This window comes from Thermobia domestica, chromosome 2, assembly GCF_964235325.1.
Source record: "Thermobia domestica chromosome 2, izTheDome1.hap1.1, whole genome shotgun sequence".
Classification (NCBI taxonomy): Eukaryota; Metazoa; Arthropoda; class Insecta; order Zygentoma; family Lepismatidae; genus Thermobia; species Thermobia domestica.
The window spans coordinates 256,344,860-256,370,930 of record NC_137455.1 but is presented as its reverse complement, the minus strand read 5'-3'; the positions used below and the strand labels follow the sequence as shown (position 1 = coordinate 256,370,930).

The 26,071-nt window shown below is 31.5% G+C and overlaps 1 protein-coding gene across 10 annotated transcripts in view; it reads right to left on the bottom strand.

The window, feature by feature from the left end:
- nAChRalpha6 (nicotinic acetylcholine receptor alpha6) overlaps window positions 1-26,071 on the bottom strand; it is an 894,362-nt gene that overhangs the window by 340,436 nt on the left and 527,855 nt on the right. For all 10 annotated transcript variants that reach the window (XM_081748606.1, XM_081748598.1, XM_081748596.1 and 7 more), the window contains exon 2: window positions 9,985-10,124. In XM_081748606.1, the coding sequence (XP_081604732.1) occupies window positions 9,985-10,124 (140 nt within the window). The remainder of the gene's footprint in view (window positions 1-9,984; window positions 10,125-26,071) is intronic.

Below are 26,071 nucleotides of genomic sequence, written 5' to 3'. Positions count from 1 at the left end.
ATGCCGCACTAACATTTTTTTACTTCTATTTTTGAAAATTAAATAATAAATCATGCCAAGAATGTAGAGTTTCTACTAAATATTAATTTATGAAGAATTAACAGTATTAAGATTATAGTAAACGAATTTAGAAAACTTTGTTCTGGTAAATTTCAGCTCTCAGTAAACAACCCTTTCTGTGTTTTTCAGAAAGAAATGGGTTTTACCATATTATTGTGTTGATAATGAAATATCAATTCACGAAATACTAAGGATATTAAAACTATGTTCGGCAAAAATGTTGGACCATAAACACAGCCACAGATAATGTACGCTTTATAAAAGTTTGTGAACACACTATTTATAGGGTTGTTACACTATTTTATAGGGTTGTTAGTTAAGAATCATCAAAATGGTTTGATCAGTTTTTGAGACAATTGCTGTTTTTTCTTTTTTCATCCACTAGTAAATGGTTTTATTTTAGGGAACAGGAGAACAATTTAAAGTTACCCCTAGAGAAACTTATTAAATTTACAGTTTAAAATTTGATTTTAATAAGTTAAACTGTATGACCTCTGGTTACATAGTGAGGGAAGAGCAGACGAATAAATGAATGGACATCGATAAATATTATTCCGACTTGTAGGGAACATGAAATGTAAATCTACTGAAATCTCGAATTCGATTTTTCTTCTTCATGATGATACCACAATATTTCTATGATTATTCGAAACTTAAAAAAAGAACTACATATTGGCGCTGTGGTATTGAAGAAATGTTAATAAAATGATCATTTACGAATATGAAAAATCACAGAGTAATTTTCAGAACACAAATCATAAGAAAAAACTCATACCCACCGGTACACGATTCCTTCAGAACGTATTCAGGAGCAGTGAATTATGTTAGTCAAATATTCGTTTACTAAATATGAAGAAGAAGTTTTAGAGCCATTTTCAAGAAAATCGTCCGATAAGAAACCACTTCCGTCAAAAATCTACCTTTTCCATTTTTTTTCAAGAGAAGTGAGTGACATCGTGCTAGGGCTGTTAATTAAATATTTATTTATGAAATGACAAGAATATTTTTAGAGCTGTTTCTGAGAAAATCACCCGCAAATAAACCACACGCATCAATAAACTACATCTGTTCTTGTAAGAGAAATTACAAATATTGTACTTGAGGAAATGAGGAAATTATATAATATGAAACATGAGGAGAATTGTCAGAAGCATTTTGAGAAAATTGTGTGAAAAATCACCCAATGTACCACCCATTCTGTAGTTTTCCAAGAACAATAACTTATATCATACTCAAGGTTCTCAACGAAATATAAAAAGAGCTATTAGAGCTGTTTTTGAGAAAATAGCAATTCTCGATTTCATTCTGCATTAATCTACTTTCTGGAGGAAGGTTGCAAAATCCAAGTTAATGAAAACACTAAGTTTAAATTTTAAATTTTAGCTTCGATGCATTGGATAGTATAGCTTCTAGATTTCTACTATAGATTTGAGCTAAAAGACAAACTGACATCCAAAAATAATTTGTCTGGCGTGTAAGTGATATGAAACTTACAAATCAGTTCAAATCTTGATTTCATTTTTCACAACCGTAAGATTATGTCTTCAATCTTAATTTCGTTTAATAGTAGAAACATAAGTGTTGATATAAGACTTTGGACACCAGGAGATACGTTTACAATAACTTTCGAAAGCTTTTACACTTGAAACTTTTCGTGATAAGATCGAATTCTGAAAGCTTTAAGAATGCAACAAAGATATTTATACCTTGCCGATAAGTAAACAAATATCACACAAATATCTCAGTAACATGGTTTGGTGTAGATCGTAGAAGAGAAGATATCTTTTTGTTTCAAAGAATCTTTTCTGTCTAATGAATTAACCGAATATAAATTTTCATATTTTATATATCATTCTTTATCTTGTTATGAAGGCAAAGATTTAGGTAAGGAGTTTCACTTTTTATTAGATATTACTTTCTTCTTTAACTTAATCATTTCCCACTTACGCAAAATACAAAAAGATATGAAGTTATCACTAAATGACTCTGTTTCCTTTAGAGGTAGACTCTTAAGTATTTCTTCTTACGAAAATATCTAATTTCGAACGATAAACATGTGTAGAAAAAGTATTTGAATCATATGAAGGAAACTATTTTCTAAGCACAATATGTTAACCTTTTCCATTGAACAGTTCTCTTAAAAGAGTTTAGCAAATACAAGAGTTTTACAATTACAATTTTATTTTATAATTAGATCATATGCTTGTTCTTTTCTTTGAAAGTGATAAGATTAACGGAAATTATGTTGAACGCTTATGTTGAACGCTTCGGAAGATGTAATGATAACTTAATTCCGCAACTACTTCAACCTCAAATTTCCAAAATCCTTTCAAATAAATAAAATCATTATATTCTCTTTAGCAAAGAACTTTCGTATACCAAATTTCGTATCAAAGTGATCAAAAGAATAATGTAACAATACTAAAGTATTCTATTCAAATATTAATTTTGGAAATATTTTCTACCTTTTATGTTCTTGTTTAGCCTCATAGATTCAAAACCTAACGGGGACAACAGTAGTGCATTAGCTCACAACTATCTGAGATTTCAGTGAGTGCATTACTAAATATCCTACCGAAATATTACCCAATAGTGTTTGAGGCATTGTGTGTTGGGATACATACATATATAATCATACTTTTCATACATATGTGTACTTTTATTAGTTTTGTTACATTAGTACATATGATATGGAATAGAGATGCCGTAAACTGGGTATACTTTGGCCCTTTAAAGGCAACTTTGGCCCAAAGGAAGAGATAGATTTGATTTCTTTCTACATGGTTATTATGGTTTTTATCAGTAAGAGAAGTTGTGATCGAACTATTACAATATTAAGAACACATAAATATTGGCGCTAGTGATTTGTTTCAGAACGTGGGAAGCAAAATGCTAGTAATTGTTAGCAAATAAACATTTACCATATTTCAAGTTCCACAACTTTTGTTCATTGCATATCCTGAATGCACAAGTAAGTAGAATATTAAAACATGTTCATTAGCGAACATTAATAAGCTAACGCCTTAAACGTTTGTTCAATTACGCACAAACTATTAAGCGTTTAATTGTGTGGGGTAACATTGACCCAATTTTTGGGGCGTGTTGGTAAAGGACAAATATTAAAGATGAAATTATGTACAAATGGTGCGATGTAATAAGGAAGATTAACCCCCACTAGCTTCCAAAAGAGGATATAATACAGTGTCCGAATTGCAAAGAATTTTCTTCCTAAAACTGAGCAGTATGGTACTGGTAAAGTACTCTACCGCAATGAAGAATATGGTGCTCTTATTTTCTGATGTTAAATATTCATCCCTTAGAGAGATTTTCTTTGAATGATATTTTTGTTTGCCTCTAAATTGAACAAAGTAATTTCACCCCTATGTTTGTAATATCGGTATTTTAAGGTAAGTATTCAGAAATTTGTAGCGTTCTTTTATAAATATTTCGTATTCAACCAAGTATCATAGAATACAAATATTTTCATCAGACGATATTTCTCGTTCGATTGAAATTGAGTAAAAATATTGATACTTTCATCAATGTGTTCATAATACCCTGTTCTTCTCAAATACAGTGCTATAATAATACTTTCATGTATTTATTAGTCATTTTGACAAATGGGCTAAAGTTACCCCAATCATGAAACGTCTTGCATAGCATAAAAAATTGCAACTATAATCATCATTCTTGGTCACACTGAGTGTTTACTGCTTTCAAAAGAAATCCAAAGGATTGCATTTTAACAAGGAGAAATGTCATTAAATTACCTCCCTAATCTTAGGAGATGTTAGAATAGGAATTTTGAAAATAAAAAAATGACTAAAATATACCCAGTTTACGGTGTTTAAAAATTAGCAATCTGAAGTATTCTGTAATATGGAAAACTAATAAAAAGAGAAAATTCTTTTAAAATAATATTAAAATGCGTTGTTTTACTATAGATTGAGGAATTCGAATCGGTATGAAAGTTGCGTTTAAAACAACCTAGTTCGGAAATTGTGTTAGCTGGTAAATGCAAATGAGGAAATTCCATAGATTTACGTAGGTTCTGCTATGTATTTCTACCTGCGTAATAAATTTATAAAATAATAAAATTACCGCAATGCAATTTAAGCTACATATTAGGTATGATGTGCATTCTTCCTAGTAGAAGAAAAATAATTTTTCACCTAGTGGTCATCTAATCATGATCAGTATTACTTTCATATTATATGTAATGGTAAAATTTTCTCTCCTGTAATTATACAATCACGCAAAACATACAAAACAATGAGTTTTTTAAATAATTGGAAGTCATTTTTAATATTTTGGCTTATTTGTTAACCTTGTTCAATGATATTCTTTTAAATTTGTTTTACAATCCAATTTGTATAACAGGAATACCTAAACCGTATTTGAAGCCGTGTTCCGATATCTCGTTTTTTAATATTCGTTGTGCAGGTATCTCATTGTTATGAAATATGAATATTTAGACACAGAGTATACCATTTTTTCATTAATTACTTAAACTAAGTTTGTTTTATCTCATAACTCTCGCTTTAATTTTATTATTTTACGGAATTGTGTACGTATGTAATGTGTAGCTATGAAATCTTAAATTGTATGAAATACAGCTGAACACGGCAATATTTGTATAATTTACATTCAATACTTAATAAGTTAATATTTCATAGTTTTTGCTTCACTCAAATTACGTTATTTATTAACTTTGTCTTGAAATATATATTTATTATTTTAAAATATTTCAAGAAATTCAAAATAAATATTTTTATGTTGTTTTAAGGAATAATTTGTTGCATACAAAACACTTATATTCACACACTCAAACACACACCCATAAAAATAACCTACTGCATTACTTGTTGATAAATTGTACACTACATCTCAAAATGCTGAGATTGCAACTATAATAGAAAATCTCATGTTATGGATTCAAAGAGTATATAAATATTACGTAGTTAACATGAAATGTATTAAAATAGTCTAAATTTGATACTTAGCTAATAATGATGAAAATTATATTTGGGTTCCCTAAAATTTGTATCATCGGTAGTTTAAAATATTAAAAAAAGTCATGGATTACAAAATTATAATTATACCCTAATTTTTGTATTATATTAGTTTCTACTATTAAAAAATGAAGAATTTTCTCGTCGAAATTTGCCACAAACCGATAGACCAGAGTGCAGAGAAGTGGTCTGACTGTTTAACATTCTTACAATTAATTGTTATAATAACATTTACATATAATATTACAACAATTACCAGATAATTACGAAACTTAATTTTGGTAAACATTTTGTCATAATTATAAGAACGCTTCGAAGAATGTCATCCCAAAATATATTTTCATTTTTGGTGTTATCATTTGCTTGCAACTATCATAAACTCGTATTATAACATTTTGAGCTTTATAAAATACAACTTCTACAAGGTTTACCTTAATGAGATTATAAGGCTGTAATATGTAGATAAACTCGTGCCAAAAATAGAAAAATCCTAAACAGAACGGCAAATGTGATCTTGGATGATACAGTATGTACACAAAGTAAGCTAATAATACTAGGCAGCAAAGATATTATCCCATGTATAAAATTAGTTGTTTTATTTGTAATTTTTGCAACTGACATAAGAATGTTGCCGTCACTCAAAGTGTTTCAAAAATGGTTTGAAATACTTGTGTAGTCTATATTCCCTATTATGTTAAAATACTTCTTTAAACTGCAGTGTATACATAGATTTAGTAATGAAATATGGTTAATGGATACTATTAATATAATTACTTCTTAAACAAAGACACATCTGAATTTGGAACTTTTTTAAAAATTAAACCAACAGGAAGAAGAAAGACATCTGAAAATTCGTGTTTCATAATAATTCAGAAAATATTATCGAAATAATTTAGAGTATCCTTGAAATATTATCACAGCTTAATATATCTATCTGTTTGTAGAATTTCATACATGAGAGGTTAGTTAGGGTATGATAAACAATATCTCAAAGACACTGACCACATGTTTCAATTACATTGTGATAAACAATGTTTCAAAAATACTGAGCATTTTATTTTACAGTACTTTTATGTATATGACTAAAGAGCTAAAGTTTAGATCCCATTATTCTCTTTCGTATTGTTTTAAAAAAATACAGAAAAAATGGCACACTCAAGGACCTCTTCCTAAATGCGATTAGGAGGTATAACTTTAATAAATTAGCGAGATGCTTTGAGAAATTATTATTATATTTCATGACATTATTTGAAACAAACAATTCTAAGAATTGATTGTCGATCAAGGCAACTATCTTCCTTTTGATTGATTTTATGCTTCGATTTCACGTTTCTTACTAACTTGTTTCCTCCAAGGCGATTAAAGGTACATTGCCCAAATTTTTAAGTGAGATGGTAATCGATTATGTTCTTCAGAAATAATTTTGTTAGCCCGTAGCAAATCAGGTTTAGAGGGAATCTGAAATTGATACTGTTAAATCTGTCTCGATGAGCTAAGAACAGTTCAATAACGAACTTTTATGTATTTTGATTTGCGAAAAGCTTGGGATAATAGCGTATCTCAAGATTAGCTATTATAGAATTATATTTCTTTAAGTTTGAACACCGAGACATTATCGCTCTTGACTACCTCTTATGTTGTTAATACGATATAACTTTATTTCTTTGAAATCAATCTTTGCAGAAATTATGCTAGTAGGTGCTATCTGTTGCAAGAAAATGCACATTATTTAGCGATATAAGTGATAAAAATGTTATGTTGGAACCGATATTTTTTTCGAATATATTCCCATAACGGTTATGGAATTTGAGAATCTTCAATGATACTTCTCAAGGAATTAATGGTTTTAATATTTAGTGAATAACACAATAATAACGAATAAGTCCGGAGATTTAGAATCAACGCTGTTGAGTAAAGCAATATAAATCTATTGTTTTATTTTTTACAGTACAGAAATATGGAATTGATTTTTTTTTGTTAACAACCACTTTTTTAAAATGTAACAGTGTTTCTAATATTGTATTATTTTATTTAAAATATTAAAAAAATGACTATAGAGTTTAAAGATAAACATAAATATTCCCTGCGATGTCGTCGTTAATTAGTACACTGAAAGCTGGCAAAATGTTTATATTGACAATAATGACATCCATCCACGTTACTAACAGTCCGTTTCAAGTTATGTCTCTCAACAGCTTTAACTATAAGCTAATCTTCGTAAATAAATATATTTCTAGTCTGTTTACATCTTCGTACTGTTAATAGTTCGTTTAATTCCCTAGTAGAACTCCCTTATGGCTATGTGGATAGCTTTCGTGCTTTGGGTTCCATTTCAAAAGGGAGCCCATTTGGTTCGGATCTCACGTTAAGCTGTAGATCCATATCTCATATAGCCTCACTTCTGAAAGGAACGCTAAATTCAAATCAATTAAGTTTCCTAATAAATGAAGAACGAAACAACATTGGCATTAATCGTAAATCTCAATAAGAGTGCGTATGATCCAAGTTCTAAATATTCGTAAGCTGCAATTGAAATCACTAAAAAGGAAACATATTTAGGGATGACATCCGACAAAGAAATTAGAAACAATAATATTTTGTGTTCTTACCCAACGTTTTTACTTACCCACTCCGCAATGTAAATATAGACATATTTGTACATTCAACAAAGAACAAAATTATAGAAAAATATAATTAATAATATATTGTGATTGTTCGTTATTAGTGAAAATAACTGACTTCACATATATATGTTAATAGCTACAGTACAATATCCGATAAAAAATATACGACAGAGGTTAAAATTTGATTTTAAGTTTCAGATTGCCGTATCTAAGTTATTTCGTTTGAACAATGAAGAATTAGAAAACATGTGATTAAAAATATAAATACATATTGTTACTGACTTTTTTAAAAAATGGTATATTAACAGCACTGGAACCAATATTTCTCTTAATTTGCGTTAATCTTAAAATGAGTGATCTGATGATCACGGAAATACTCTAAGCTTACTGTTCAAATTCTTGTAGATATCACGCAAAGAAACAGATGCTTGTTTTAAATATTGAGACTTATGATTCACTTTTACTTACTTTAAACGGTCCAAAATTTTTACCAATAATCGCTCCCCATAAGTTTAAAACGAACATTTATAATATGCATAAATGCAGCAAGAGGTGCAAATATATAATAACATACAGTATTACTTTCTTAATCCTTTAAGTAAGATTCTAGTTTTATTGCGTTTTATTTACAAATAACATTATTTATTATCCTGAGTTAAACCTTTTCTTATAAATTACAATTATTAGTTACTCTTTCTTCGTTTTGAGGTTTGGACTTAACAAATATTTAGAACACTAAAATTTTGTGACTACGCACACAAGAAGAATAGTTTTCTAACTATTCATCTTCATAACTTCCAAGACAGGCAGAAAGTTTTTTTTTAAACTAATGAGAATTTTAAATGAGGGTAGTGCTAAAATTACAACAACTAAGTACGTGAAATTTAGAGGTTTCGAAACAGTTATCCATTTTAATCTAAATTATGTTTGGTATAAGAATAGAAAGTCTTATAGAAAGGCTATTTCCATGCATATTCTGACAGACATCGGAGAAGAGACGGCAATAGCAAGAAACAGTTTCTGATATGAATGTAACAATCTTCCTGCTACGGAGAGGTTCAATTCTCGACCTTATACTTCTATTGAAACCAGAAGTAATAGAAAATCACACTTTTTAGGTCAATATAATCACCATAGAACAGAAATATTCATATCAATTAAGAAAGTTATTTCTATATGAATTTGTCAACCCAAGAATAGATTCTATCTGCACTTTTATCTGAAACAAAGAATATGGCAGTTACTACCATTTTCGGTTTGAATGTTATTCCCATAGAGTTAAAACAATAAGATTTAGCGATATGATAAACGTTTCTAAACGATTTGAGCGTCCCAAGAATAAATTCCATGTCTGTATCTCTATTAGAGATTAAACTAGTAGAACTGTCTCTTTCGTTTTCAATATTGAATTCGTATAGTTTGAAAGTCTACCGTAGTTCTACAATGGGTAATAAAGTTCACTTGCTAAAGTTATATATCCACGAACTAATTGATAATTAAGTATGTTGTATCATTTTCATGTTTCTGTTGTACTATGAAACTAAAATGCTGTAGTATGATTTCCATACAAAATTATTCTAATATACTTTAGATTCTGAAAGCGTACTGCATTTTAAGGCAGACGAAAGACGGGGTTTGAAAGTTATGATTCTACTTCCATGTTCATGGAAACCTAAAGAAATATCACACTACGTTCAAAAGCTTACTACGCGATATTTCTGTTAAATGATTTTTCACAGACAATTTTATATCAAATTTTTCTAGAGACAAATAATATGAATTTTTTTGTTAAACTCCTGTCTAGGAATAATGATATATTTATTTCATAAGTTAGTTTTGGATATTTTGGAACATGACTTGTATACATAGATAAGAATGTTAATTACATTCTTATGTTAACGTAATGAAGAATGTTAATTACGTTAAATAATACGTTATAGATTATTAAATTTATTTTACTGATAAACAAAGTCAAGTTATTGTACTTGTGTTAATTTATGTTTTTCAAATAGCAAAAATTAACTAGGATTGAAATGACGAAGTGCTAATTAATTACTTTATCTAATTGTATTAAATATGCAGTATCAATCGTTGCCATCATTGTGGTACTGTGAATAGACTAAAACATTTGTTTTCATTTTTCTAACTCCTTATCAAGCATTTTACGTCAATAAGTCAGCTATTTTCGTTTCCGTTTACTTTATTTAAGCTAAATTTTCTAAAACATTTATATAAAAGGTTTCTTAAAATATTGTAATTTAATTATATGTTTTTTCCCTGTTACTTACCACATCAATAATTTGCTGCAACGTAAGTCCAAATTTGACATCCAGAGGATCAGATTCGTTGGCTACTGGTCTCTCCAGCGTATTGTATGTCGCCAGCAGATGGTTGAGCAATCTCTTCTCATGAGATCCCTGATGTGAGCCTAAAAGTAAACAAGAATATTAAATATATACTAATTTCCTACAACAGCACTTAAATTAACTATATTGACTTTTAGGAATATATCTTTTAAAAATTTATAATATTATCAAAAAAAAAGGAATACAATAAGCGTTCCGACAGAGTAATAAAAATGTCGTATCCGAGTAATCTGTTATAGTATTTGAAACTTTTCGATACCTCCATAGTTTACTCAGGATAGTTAAATGCCATTCGAACTTTAATTCTGATGAAGGATATTGAGTTATAAAGGATATTGATATTTCCGGGGAAGAGATTTTAAGTTGATTGTACAGTAAACCGAAAGAGAACGTTTGTATTCTATAAAATATACAAAGCAACTATAGTTTATCTAGTTTTACGACGGTAAATTGCAATAACAATTATAATTGGTCATGAACAAATTTTTAGTTTAGTTGTACATACTGAACATAATACAATACAAATAAGCTAGATGCTTGTATAGTACAGTTTCTCCACATACGTACTTTTAAAGGGAAAAGAAATGAAATATTTTAACTTGTTAAATGAATCAATAGTGGTTAAAAGATTTTCTACACATCTTCAGTTACCATATTCAAAGATAACACATTGACATTTATGAGGTCATACTGAATAAAGACAGTATGCAAAAGTGTATTATTTTAATTTATTTCCCATTGTATTAAAGTTTAAAATAGCATAAAGCTATTTTTATTATAATTTCAAATCATTACTGCCATTACTATATAATATTAACAGAACCCGTTCTTCATACAGAAAGGGTAAGATTTATGGAAGTTAAAACATCAAACACTAAGGAACATTTTTCCTGTTGGAACCAATAAAGAAAAGTAATTAATAAAAACAAAAAGTTAAGACATCAAACACTAAAGATAGAACAATAGTACACATAATGGAATAAGCAAACAGTTCTATTACTCATGGAATAGTATGTCAAGCCAATGATATGGATTTGAAATGTAATCAAATGGAGCTTCTAATATAACGTCCGACGATTATCAAGTAGGCTAAGAGAGACAATGGTGATGATAATGAATAATGGAGTCAAGAAACTGGTATTAATCGGGAGAATCCCGAGAACACCATGTACACGGTGTTTGTTCAACACAAAGTTCACTCGTCGCCAACAGGGACCATATGCACCAGGGGTAAGCACTCTAACATTAAAGTACCGCTGTCTCACAGTATGGATTCGTATAGCGAACAAACATACAAAGAAACATTCAAGTCTGTATATGAGATTGAACTATTTTAAAATAAACAAAAAGAAAAATAATAAATAAATAAAATAAAATAAAGTAAAATCACATAACATAAAGCATCACGTCCGCTTTTTACCTTCCATAAACAATATAAAATAGTGGTACAATGTTCTCATTGTTTTTCGGAGACTTTCGATTATCTTTTCTGAAGTGATCCACATTGAAAATGTTCTTATGGCTTATGTCTATATCTGAGTCGAACGGTGAAAATTATAATTTCTTTATTATGTTCTGTTTACGTTATTTCTTCTTAATTGTAAAGTTTCAGTATATACTGTAGATAATACTACTCTTAAAGAACAATTTATTGAATTTTCTAGCTTTTTAAATATTGATATTATGATAAAGTATAGCCATGTGTAATGTAATATCATACTACAAGAACGCAAAGACTCATCCAGACTAATATTTCACAGCTTACGATTTCCCTTGAAAACGTACATTAAGTATGATAATAACGAAGCAGTCAAAGGAAAGCACAGTTTCAATGATAATAGCGGCAAAGTATTTGTTCATATGCTTCAACACCCTCAAGAAACTTCCTCGTGTTAATGAATATCCGACGAAATTTCTGCAAACAGTGCTGTGGGAAACAAACTTTTGTGAAGACAGAATGCGTAGAATTGATCTAGACCGTATAAAATCTAGAGAGAACGAAAATGCTTCTGTAAAAGCTAATTATTAATTCAATACTAACGAAGTTGGGATTTGTTAAACAGAACAAGCAAAGTAAACAGTTCCTCTGTAATGCACTGCTACTCATATAATTTTGTTCACTGAAGTGCTCATAGTTTATTTTATAGAATCACTTTCTAAAGTGTAATGTCTGTTTATGTGCAGTAGCATTGAACCTAGGACAGTAGGAGGGACAGAGAAAATATATTAACTGTGATAGCCTAGGAGATAGTGTCATGTTTTTACTTCATATATTCTGTTTAGTGTTTCACTTTCACTACCTGCGGCCATCCCTGTCTCTTACTTAATAGACACCAAAACCATAGCAAGATCAATTGACTTTGCCATTCCTGTACAGTACATCATGGCAAGGCATTTAGTAGACTCCATGAATTTAATTATCGAAACAAAGTAAATCGCTCACGTTTGTGTAACATTAAACCTTTCCTCAATTAGTGAGGAGCTGCAAGATGTTACAATTTTATTCAAAGAAGCCGAAGGAGCAAGCTTGAAGACAATAATACTTTTCTTTGCACGGTTAATTGAAGTATGATCAGAAAATAAAGGGAAAGATAAGAATATCACAGGAAGTAATAAAACATAGATTATGAATTTCACTGGAGAAAGTTAGGAGGGAAAATAGAAACATTAATAAAAGACAACTAGAAATTACTGATATTAAGAAAACCGAGAAAATTTGTATGATAGAACGGAAAAGCAGTAACGAAGTATTAAAAATTGCGGAAAAAATTAGCAATACTGTTTACAATTGGAAACAAGGAGTCAAGGACTGCTTAGGGCATATTCTTGAAGCCTAAAGACAAAGATAGTCCATTATGAAAGAAGATAACATACAGTATTCTTCATGATTAAATAAATGTAGAACAGTAGAACATAAAAACCTCAATTCATTGCAAGTTTCAGTAACAGCGAAGTATTAGAACATTTAATATAAAATTAAATTTCAAATTCCTTTGACTCCAGCAGTTAAATTCAAGAGCTCAATAGTTCTATTACTATAGATCTTCGTTTAATAATTGCCTTACGTTTATGACATTAAAACAAGTACTTTAAACGCTGCGTTTCTTCTTCTCTGTTTTGACACAGGAATATTTTTAAAACAAAATGTGTATAATTGTTTCTATTAAGCTTGGATTTATGTACTTTGAACAGGATAAAGTATGCAGGAAAAAATTAATTGAGTTCAAAAATATGTCTACAGAAGGAAGAAAATTAACTTCTAATCACTACGTACACCAATAAAATAAAATTTCTGTAACTTTAAATAGCTTGAAAATCAATCAACTTTTTTCTTTAGTGATTTGTAATATGAAACTTACTCTTTTGTAAACAAAATAATAATTATTGTGATATTTTTATTTTCTCATTCTGTTGTTTATTTCTTGCACCAGTTAATAGCATTACAATAGAACAAATAGAATGAAATCTTTCAGTTTAACGTCCCATGATTATGCACTTTAGGCTAAGGAAACGGGTGATTAATGTAAGTGAATAATAGGGGAAGAATTGGTGGAATGAGAATGTGGAAGGAAACGGGAGTATCCCTGGAAAACTTACGGACACGATGTTGTCCACTATGACCTCACTTGGGAGGGGATCGAATAAGGAACCCCATGTACCAGAGGTAAGCACTCTGCCACTGAGTTTCTGTGCCCTATTATATTTCAATAGAAGTTGAAAGTAAAAAAAGTAATTTATAATACCAACTAAACCATTCAAAAGTTCAATTTAAATCAATTATAGTAGTGTATTAATTGTCCTTCAAGAAAATATTTATTGGACAATTATAATTTGGTTTTCGAAATATACATGCACTAAATGCTAATTGTAATGCGCATAATAAAATATTTTAAATTTAAGAAATGAAAATACAGTAATAATGCAAAGCACAGTAGAAGCAAACAATAAATTCTTCTTTTTAAAATTCAGGTGTTCATTACCTTAGATAAAATCGGAGTATTCATTATTCATTGATTGATATAAACTCCAATTTCAAAGAATTTATCTAGTTCTTAAATCTCTAAGAAAACACAGAACCTATATATTTAAAATGGAATATTTTTTTCACCGAAGTTATTCTGAAGGATTTTCTTTAAAAATTTGGGCTGAATTCATTCCCTTACTCATTAAGTGATTTCAGCCTCAACTAACAGACTCCATTTAGAAGTCTCAAGGAGAGTACACAACGTGTTTAGTGAAAGTTTGGTAATTTGGAAAGTTATGATTAAATGTGATTTTTTAAGAGTTGGTAATTTTATCCCTTTGTCCCTCTCATTTCAACTTCAAGTAGTAAGAGCCATTGGAAAGCTTACTGTTTCATATGCCATGTTTCATATGCCTAGTAATTTGTAGGGTTATCATGATCATGAAACGTTTTTCAAAAAAAGAAGATGGATTAAATTTACTACTTTGCTTCTAATGATAGTCCCAAGCAGTAGGGGCAATGAATAAGTCACAAAAGAAAACAAATACTACGTTTTATCAAAATCAATAAATGTTTACAAAATTTCTTGTTGTGATATGTTTTTAAGGTAGATTCACCCCTTATTATAAATTCATTTAAATTACAATAAAAACAATTGGGATAACTGAAAAATTTCAACGTAACATAAGCATATTACATTAAATTAAATAACTGTTACGAAAATTATTGTGAAAAATTATTTTCTTAACTGTAAAAACTTCCAAGTTGCAGGTAAATTTACCTTCTTCCCTGACCAGTTTTAACCTAAAGCAATCTGAATTATAAGGAATCCTAAAACCAAATATACGCCTAATGCATCGAAAAAGATGCCTGTTTACGAAAGTTAAAATGAAATCAACTTCATCACATAATGTACTTACATATTCAAACTTATAACTTTCGACGTGTTTTACAATCTTGTTACTTCTTAATCTTAAAGGATTTCAATTTCAAGCAATTTTAACTTCCAAAGGTCAGAGAAAATAAATATATTTTATTGATATCAACATATCTCGTTTATATTCAAGATAGACGGCTTCAATAACTCAAAGAGCTCACTTAAATTTTGGAAGGAATAATATCCCTAAGGAACAGAAATGTCAAAAGAATATCCGAACATTTTCATTAGAACCTAACCAAAAATTTTATTGGTAATTCATTCTAAAGTTAAATAATCAAACGCATTTTCTCTTCAGCCGACGAATTTCCTATTTTACAAACAACATTTTTCCATTTTACACTTGTTAGTAACATCACGCACTGTAGAAGGCAAGCGAAGCATTTCTTTCAAGGTAGAAGTTTCCACCACCTGACTGTTGACGGATTTCAACGCGAACGATTTGTAGTAATTCTTAACGCTCCAAGGAAACGCATGCCATAACGAAGATCGGATTTTCTCTTACAAAGTTACTCTGGAATATTTTTTTAAAGCTAGGGTGAACTCAGCCTCGGACCCCTGATTAGTGTCAACTTCAAGCAATAGACTCAGTTGGAAAGTTTGAAATAAAGCACACGTCATGTTTCATGAGGACCTGATAATTCCTCATACACACACACACACACACACACACACACACACACACATATATATATATATATATATATATATATATATATATATATATAGCGAGAGAGAGAGAGAGGTAAGTCTATTAATTCTAACTCATTGATTTTAACTCCAAGCGTTGGAGCGGAATAGGTTATTTTATAGAAGTAACACACTCTGCTTAAAGAAAGTAGAGCAATTTGTAAGAAAGTTAGGTTAAACATGATTTACGAGATGGAGCAAATTCACTCTCTTTGCCTCTAATTTCTACCCTAAAAAGTAAGAAAAGCCTTACATCAACAACACAAATATGTTTCATAAGATGGCAGAATTATAGAAATTTATCGTAAACATGTATTTTTTAATGGAAAAGGACAAGAAAACATAGACATACAAAGAAAACATATTGTATTTTACAGAAGTCATTGTGAAAAATTACTATTTCCGTATCATATTATATACACATATGAGAAAATGACGGCAAATTGAATTTGCCATTTTTACTCTTACCAATTTCAAGTTCAAGCAAAGAAATGATTAAGAAGACCTTAACAAAATATACACTATATCGCAACAAAATAGAATATTTTTAAGAAAGTTACAAGTGGAAAGGATTGCCATTACATTACATACATGAACAAAATTTGAACATGGGATTCCTTATCCATTTTACTCTCTTACTCTTCATGGGTTTTAACCCCTTCTAACAGGGTTATATACTAAATTTGAGATAAGCACAGCTAAATATAATCACAATAGGATAATTTGGTGAAAGCTATCATAGAACAGACAGGCAAATTCATGTTGAGTCAAATTGTAGAGGCTCAATTATTATGATTTCAATTTACTTTGTAGTATAAACGAAAGATAACGTATACATGCTGTACATTAGTTAATAATATAGCAATGCCATTATATAATCCAAACAGTGAGGAAAGCGGAATCAAGTAATCAAATTGAACATAGTGATATGACAATTACGAACGTTTGGTACTGGCGTTTCATCACTATTTTTTTTGATGATTGTGTATACATAAATGAACTCTCGTGTTTCTGCGAAACTTTGAAATTCTATCTATGCGACAACTTGAAAACATAGAACGATATTACTAAACTAAAATGTACAAGAGAAACCTGTTGTATCACACTGTGGTACGGAAAGTAAGATAGACCAAATACAATATCCAGTGAACGAAACTTGGAAAAGCATGTTGTAGTTCCCAATATAGATTTCCTTTCTGTGTTCGCCGTAGGAGGTCTAAGTTACTGCAAAGAGAAGAATTGGTAAAGTTTCCCATATCTTAAATGCACATACGCTATTTCGAAAATCGTTTTGCCTTTTGACTGTGTAAAGAATGTTAAGGCGCTATTTCTAACTAATGGATTTTGTTAGTTACTCAATATGTGGAAGAAATCATATGGCGTAGTTCTCAGAATATACTATTAGGAAAACCAGCCATGTAACGCAAAATCCGCGTTTCCCTTAATTTGAAAGATAGTGAGAACGGCGTGTTAAGAGATACATACGTATATTGGAAAGGTATACAAATTTACGAGAAGTATTTGCGTCACTATTAGAAGTACGTTCGTCATTGTTAGGAGCATTTATATCACCGTTAGGGGTATGCATGTCACAATTAGTAGAACTCAATTAATAATAGACAAATTTGCTTCTTAACAGTGTATAATTTCAAATATAGTAAATCAAACAATGTACTCCAGCAGGATAAAACTATCAAATGCATGAAATTGGCAATGACAAAACTGTCTCTACATTTTCTCGAATTTATCCACGGGTATATCATTTTGTTCAGCTCATTGTGATCTATCAATTAATATAGGTCTTGTCTTTGAATAATATTGCACTTACACAAAACTTAAACTTTAAAACTTAACCAAGAGTTACTCAATAACCAAAGATAACTTATACTATCTTGCTAATGTCATAATGAAAGGTTTGATAGTGTATACTTGAGTATCAATTCCATATTAATAGTTGATGTGATTATTGTACAGTATCATTTTTTGAGATTTACAAAAAAAAAAACATTATTCTCCATTTCTCGAAAACTAAGCATGATGATTTATTTTAGTAAGATGTCATATGAGTTCATATGATTTCATATGATTCATATGATTTCATTCATTTTAGTAAGATCCATCTATTGGAGTATCTTTCATCTTGAACCTTTTTTGTATCGTTAAAAACTAATAATATTGCAGAATTTACATTTTTCTGTCCGTATTTTCTTTCTTTTGTGAAAAGAAAGAAAGGAAAGTATTTTTTGAGGTATTCAAGTTATAATGGGTTTGATCTTTTATCTATGCTTTCTCGTACAATTAAGCTTCCATTAGTAGAACGTCAATATAATTAGATTTTTTAAATAATTTGAAGTAATTTTGGCGAAAGAAGTATACTTTAACTGAAGGTGACGCTACTGAAGGTTCTATTACTCGACTCAATTGGCATTTGTGTGTCTGTCCGTCTGTCTGTTCCACTACAACTCTAGCAAAACTTATCCGATTTCGATGGAACAAAGTGTGTCCATTTCTTTCACTTGCAACAATAAACCTATTGTTCGGGGTTGCAATCCATCTACCGTAAAGGGGTAAAAGAGAATAAAATCCACTCCATGTAACAAGATTACACATGTATATGCGAGACGACTTTCCAACATAAAGTACGTAAATGTTTATCAATTATGACAAAACTTACTGTACATTTTCCTTCAGGCATTGGAACTATTCCCATAGTTAGAGATAAAAATCTGCCAAAAATGAAATTGTGAATTCGCCTCGCTTTCAATTTCTTAAATATGTGCCACGGTAATTCTTACTAAAACAAATTCACTTTTTAGTAATATACCTTACATTTTCTTTGAGTTTTCCCAGTTGAGTTATCCCAATCACTCCTGCAGGAAGTTAAAAAGAAAGAAGAGGATTTATCCTCCTATACTACCCATTTCTTGTAGAGATCCACAATAACTATGAAAACTCAAAGTTTTTTTTTTATAAATAATATGCATATTTTCTTTGAATATTTCCTCTGTGCTTAAGATTAAAATTAGCCAAGAATGAATGTGAATTTATTCCCCTTCTAATTAAGAAATGAAATCCAAATTTTTTTCTTAAATGTATTATATTTTGATGGAATATGGCGTATAGTTTTGAGGCTTCACAATCGTTTCCACCACTTATATCTCAAATTGAGAACAAGAGAATGAACTTCCTTTCCTTCAAAATATGATCGATGATAACTTCCATAAATATTACTCGATTTTCACACACAACATAATGTGTGTGTTTATTGAAGTTCTCACATAATTCCAAAACTTGCAGTTAAAGTCAATCAAATATCAGTACTCACTTAACCCTTTTCCTCTCGAAGATTTAAATACAAATTCAATGATAACATTCGTAAAAAAATATCGAATATATTACATTTTTTCTGAGAATTTTCAATCGTCTTATTTCCTTGCAGTTAAAATGGGCCAAAAGCAAGTGAGCGGGATCTTTTCAATTTTTTACATATTTTCTGAATAGTCATTAAATACACTTAGCCTTTTTAATTGAATGTTGTGTGTGATTTGTCGGATATTAGAGATTGACTCCTCAGGTTTGAGGTTGAAATTAGTGACAGGGAGGGTCGCTCACTTCAACAATGCAGAGCACTAGCATCGACCAATGCTTCACTAGTATTAGAATTTTTCTTTAAGCTGTACTTCTAGAACTCGATTTTTCTCGTAATCTCGAAGATTTCATGCCCTGGACATCAACAATTCACCTATAACTAAATTTTTAAGAATTGTTATAGTGGGTAAGTTGTACAATCAGGTTTGTAAAGAGTTTGGGAGAGATACTGCTTTGGCTTCAACTTTCTTAGTGTTTTCTCGATTTTTACAGTATGTGTACAGCCAAGCAGTTGGATATTGACACTGGCTTGCTTATAGATCTTATCCATAGCTTTCATATAAGCTTCTTAAACTCACTTGAGTTGGGAATGCTAATAACCGCCGAGGTGTAATTTAAACTTCTTTGACCTTTCTGTCAGTTCCCTGACTATATAAATCTAATGAGCTATAATCGTATTAACTCCATCTTTTAGTTGCACGAGGGCTTAAAATTATTTTCTAATTCGATGGTCAGTACCGGTACCTTCGCAAATACTTTATAAATTACAAAAAGAATATTTTCAAGTCTATAATTATGTAGATCTTCAATTTATACTTTCATACAGAGGATAGACAAAAAAAAAAAAAAAAATCAAAAAACACTTCATACAGGACACGCAAGTTTGGCTCTCCACTGTACAACACGTGCTGCGGTTGCCGATCGTTTTTTGTTTTCAATGTGTCATGTGGACGTTCCTCTTCGCAGTAACCAGTTCACCTGTGAGTGTCGTGGTGTGGTAAAATGGGCGACCTGACAGACTTCCAAAGAGGCATGATAGTTGGTACCCGTCTGGTTGGAGCTTCAGTGGTAACAATGGCGAACATTGTGGCGGTATCGAAATGCACTGTGTCTAATGTCACGAGGGCATACACAGCTAATGGGGAAACGACGTCTGCAAGGCACAACAGTGGTCGAAAGACAATCCTGCCAGATAGGGACCGGATGGCATTAAAACGGATTGTAGCAGCTAAAAAGGAGACCACTGCAACGAAAATTACGTCTAAACTCAATTCCGGACTATAGAATCCGGTTTAATCGAAAACAGTGATACGGGAACTTCATAAAATGAAAATTCATGGCAGGGCCGCTATCGTCAAACCCCTGGTCACAGCAATAAATGCGAAGAGGCCTATCCAATTCTGCAACGACCACAAGGCGTGGACTCATGAGCAGCGGAAAACACGTAATGTGGTCCGATGAATCGACCTTCACCTTGTTTCCAACAACTGGTCGTGTTGACGTATAGAGAACACCGTCGCAGGCGTATGATACAGACTGTCTGCTTCCAACTGTAACGCATGGGGGTCGTTCTGTTACAGTATGGGTAGTGATATCGTGGTTTTCTGCAGGTCCCATCATAGCCCTGCATGGAATGATGAATACTAAGGCGTATGATGCCATTTTGGGGAACCAGGTTCTACCCATGGCAAAAATATTGTTCCCTGATGGTGATGGCATCTACAAAGATAATTTGGCACCCTGTCACGCTGCAAAAAACGGTGAAATCATGGTTTGAGGAGCATGACCAGGAGCTATCACACTTCTCCTGGGTCCCACAATTACCAGACCTGAACATCATTGAGCCATTGTGGTCTGAGTTAAAAAGGCGTCTTCGGTCTCATTACCCTCCACTAGCATCCCTTACGGAACTGGAGCATGTTTTGCAGGAATATTGGTACAAAATTCCACATACCACAATTGAGGAGGTTTATACGTCCATTCGACGTCGGATCCAAGCTCTTTTGGACGCAAAAGGAGGCCCCACACCATACTAGGTATGATTTTCGCACTTTTATAAACGTTTTAGATTTTTTGTCCACCCCTGTATGCAGCATTATAATTATAGTTATTAACCACTTAGGAGATCACTTATCAGTCTTTTGTGGAGATTTAGTATAAAGCTGCGTTAAAAGTTTTCGGCTTTTGCACTAGCTTCAATTAGTATGTCTACTGTCACTTCATTTTCTCCTAATCCCTTACCTTGTTCCTTACACCATATTGCGTATATAACATCTTCATTCAATACGTTGGGTACCTCTTTTTTAAGTGATTTGTTATTTTATTCTGCTGTCTTCGTTTGAGCTTTCTTTTACTTTCGGTTCATTGATTGAAGATAACTTGTAGGACTGTTGAATGGTTGAATCAGTATTTCCTCATGATTTTAATGGTTTTACCATCCTGTTTGGATTTTAGGATCCGCTTCCATCCATTGATTAGGCTCTGGTTTGCGTTTTTATGTTCCACATTGTCTTAAAATGTTTTTCCTAGGAGGTTGCTGTTGGAATTTTTCCAAATCTTTTGTAGTGCAATTCCGTATTTTCTTGCAAAGTTCTATTTGCGTTTCTAATTACTACTTTTAATATATTTTTTTTTATCAGATTGGGTGTTTCCTTTTTTAGTTTCTCTTGTCATTTTTCCTTGTAATAATACTTCTTTTAATCTTTGTTGCCGTATTCATCAGAATTTCTATGATCTTGTTCTCTGAAATGTCCATGTCTTCTTTGAGTGTGTCAAAATGGTTATTCAGTTCCAGTTGAAATACACTACGCTGCTTTTCATTAATATTCTTTTATACTTATACACATTTCTTTTGGCCTATGAGTTTTCTTCTGTCCAGTTTGTTCTTCAATGCAGTTTACACCTTACGATTTGATGATTATTTCTTCTATTTACAACATTGTCGTCTTTAATCACATATCTTCTGCCTGACATGTAATGTCGATTTTGATCGTTCTCCCAGTTCGGTGTTTACTTACTGTTGAGCTTGTGAAGAAATGTGTAACGTAGATCTTATTTGGCTTTGATGAATTCTACTAAAAGATTTCCACGTTTATCTTGTTCGTTACATGGAATTATAATTTATTTGTCTAGAAGTATGGTTTTTAAAGTTAAGAAGAAACATCAAGGATGCTTTAGTATATTATTGTAAGGAGTTGAAAGCCTCTTCTAGACGTCTTAGTTTGCTACCTGTTTGGAATTGACCTTTAGTGAGGTACATTAGAAGTGTGAACTCTTATTCATAGTTGAATAGTACTTCATACAAAAGCTTTATATCAATGAAAAAGAATGAAATCTTTGATTTGAAATTCCACGTTTATGTTCTTTAGGAGGAACGATACGGATGATTAATGAAAGTGAATGATTATGAAAAAAGTGGTGGGATAAGAATGTAGAAAGGAACTGTGGAACGTAGAGAAAATTCGCGAATAAAACATTGCTCACCACAAACTTACTTCGCCTGGGATTGGACTAATGGTCAGTGCTTTACCACGTTTTTTAATTCGCCTCAACCGGGTCATTTGTCTACATATATGGTTATAACTTTTAATTAATTTTACTCACTTTTTTACCTTATTCAATACGACAGGAACTACGAGAACAGTTAAAATGCCAATACTCCTCAGAGGGACTGGAACCCCGAATGGATTTCGCCTTAACGCCTCAGACTGCTTGACTAAATGACCGTGGCCCCTACGAATCAATGAAGATGATTAGTTTGCCAAGGGCATGGTACAGTAGAGTACCGAAAGTTCGGCCTAATGTGGACCCAAAAGTGGCGGAGTTTCTGAAAATGTCTGGTTGTCGGAAATGGGGCTTAAAAAGAATAAGTCGTACAAGAGTTTACTTAGAAAATACAGTACTGTACTTGTATGTATTGGTTGCTTGAGAATACAAAAGAGAATAAACTGTCCAATTACCCTTAAATAAAGAAAGAGTATGTACTTTATAAATGTATAGAGCTTTTACTATACATGAAAATGAAAATTAATGAATACACACTATGCAGTAATTTACCTGATAAAACAGACAGAAAAAGGAAAGGGGGAATAGGGGACACACGCACGCGGGCAATATCCTTGAACGGATCTGCGCGCGGGTTTTTTCGCTCTGCCAAGGTGCGGCCAAGTTATCCGGACTGCCGGGTTATGGAGTGCCAAGTTTTAGAGACTCTGCTGTACGAATGTTTTTCATTGCCAAATGATGACACAAGTCAAAAGACTGCCAACAATTAGCAGTAAACTATGAGTTGACTAGTAATGCAGAAATACAGTATTCATTATATAGTTTTAAAGAACTAAAAGCAATTAATTTCGTCATACTGGTAGCTTAGTTATAGCGTGTAACGTTGAAATGGTGTTTCCTTTGATATTACATGATGCAAGTAAATCTTCATTAAATTCTTAAAACTATAATAATAACATAAAAAATGCAAGAGATGGGAGGAAGAAGAGAGAAAAGGAAATCATATTGTGTGGGACAAATCAATGCAAAGTTAATGGGAACTTTTCCCTTGGTACGATGGAAGTATACCTAATATCGAAGATAAAACATTCTGGTTATCTTATATTCTATTTAGAAGCCTGGGTACAAAAATATTGCTTAATAAAAAATGAAAAAGGAAGGAAGAAGAAACTGGAAAGTCCTACTTACAGTCCTGAAACGTCTTGCCAGAAGGGAAAATCGAGTTAAAGACTGATCTTTCGTTTTTTCCTGAAGATTATTGGATACCTTCTTCTCTCACAAAGTATTAAAATCAATAGTCTCGTGATATGGAGAAGGGAAGGAGGAGAATGGCAACGAGAAATAGAAAAAAATAAAGAACAACTCTTTTTAGATAAAAGAATTTTAAGTTTTCCTGTCTCGTAGCTGGAAGAAAAGAGAATGCAGGTTTAGTGATGTTAAGGAAAATACTTATCATCACCATTATGGTTTTTTTTTTTTTAGGTTTACGAAACAATTTAATCATCTTAGGAAATTTTCATATATATAACACTTTTTTTGCAGATTGTAAAATAAAATTGAGAAGAAAATTGAAAGAACGAAATGAAATCTTTAAGTTTTACTTCCCATGGTTATGCCGGCAAAGCTAAAGGAGGCGGTGATGATAGAAATGAATTAAATGGTGGAATGAATAAAGTGGAAGGAAACGAGAGAATCCCGAGAAACCCCACGCACACGGTGTTTGTCCACCACAAAGTTCATTTGGCACGATCTGGGATCGAACCAAGGACCCCATTCACCAGAGGTGAACCCTATACCACTGAGCCACTGAAAGAAAAATATGGATATTATACTTGAGAAAACGTTCAAAATTAATCATCATAGGTGTTCTGCTATTATTAACAGATCACTTGCTGTGAGCTGGCTGTGAGAACTTTCCATGCACCAAGGTTTTCAACAAACTTCTTGGTCTTCCTCTAATTTTACTCTAATACTACCAACTGTAGAGTCTTTCGCACCTTCCCTGCCCTACTCTTCCTGCCATTGTACACCTACCTGAAGATATTTCTTCATTTTCTTCACCTTCCTATTTCGTAAAACTTGTTTTTTTTTCTTTATTGTTTTCACGTAGTCTCCATATCTCTGGTTCATAGAGTACAATACTCCACATAAAACCCATACTTTAATACAGTATTTTATTAAATGTATATACATTTGTTTGAGTTTCTTTCCATACTTCTTATTCAAGAGGTATATTGAATTTTTATATTATATTTTTGGGAAACAAAAAGGTAATAATAAACGCACCATTTTATGCTACAGCATACGGTACATTTACTTCTCCCAATATTTAGTTGCATTTATTATCACTCACCCAGTTGCTTATTGTGATATCAGGAACTGTTGCATCCTGAAATATCACATTGGTTTCTGTGTAATATTGGTGTGAGATTAAATTTTTCATAGAATGAAACAATATTCTATTAAATAAACGAGTATATACAGGGTAGCGCATAAGTCAGCTTGCCCATACAGTCACGTTCACATTACCTAGACAAAATTACTTACGCTCCATCTTGCATTTCTTAGTATAAAATGACTAGTTTATTTATAAAGAAATATACTGATTTTATCTTAATAAAGAATTAATAACAAAGTGAGTAAATGGATGGGTATCATTGAAGTATTGTTTATTGTAACGTAGTTAGTAAGGTGTGAAACTGTAGATGGAAATCAAAGAAAGGTGACATATTTGGACTCAATAGTATGCAATCTTAAAATTAATGTCAATCAGTGGCTTAGTAAAGAGGTACAAGTTAAAATGATGCAGCAGTTATGTATCATCAGCTAGGGAAACTACTTTCTACAAACTGGAAACAATTTGTAAAATATAACGACCTACACAGCTTCGGTATCATACTATATGCACAAGTCAAGTAAGTCAAAGCGGCTAAGTATACACAACAAATAAACTCAACACATGTAGAATTACTCAATAATTGATTACATTTGTCGAAACGATTAGAACTCGTAACAGTATTCAAATTGTTAAATTTACATATGAAGAGCAAAGAGTAGAAAGAATATTGTGATAAAGGGAATATATTAAACGTATTTCGCTTAGAAGAAAATAAATTACTAAAAATCGTTTCGTGATTCAACTACAAATTAATATTGGTTGTAAAATAAAAATACGCGGCAAAAATCTCTTTTGTGATGCATTTCTACGCCTAAGAATGGAGAGAGAAAGAATTCAATTGAGGAGTTTGATGCAATAAAGGCGTAAGTCTGAAACATGAAGTTTGAGAAAAACAATGTTGAAAATTTAAGTAGTGTTTTTTAATTACATAAAACAATGTAGTGTGCAAAGGTATATCGTAACTTCAACAAATCATTCCTCTGGGAACAAGGAACAAGAAAATTTGTGTCAATATATATGTGATTGAGCGCAGTTTTAGATAAATATAGGGTGGAAACTATATGAGGTTAGACGTGGACAGGCCATCAGTTAGCCTGGGAGACGAATTGATATGCTGGGAACAGTCATCCACGTACCGTAGGCGTAG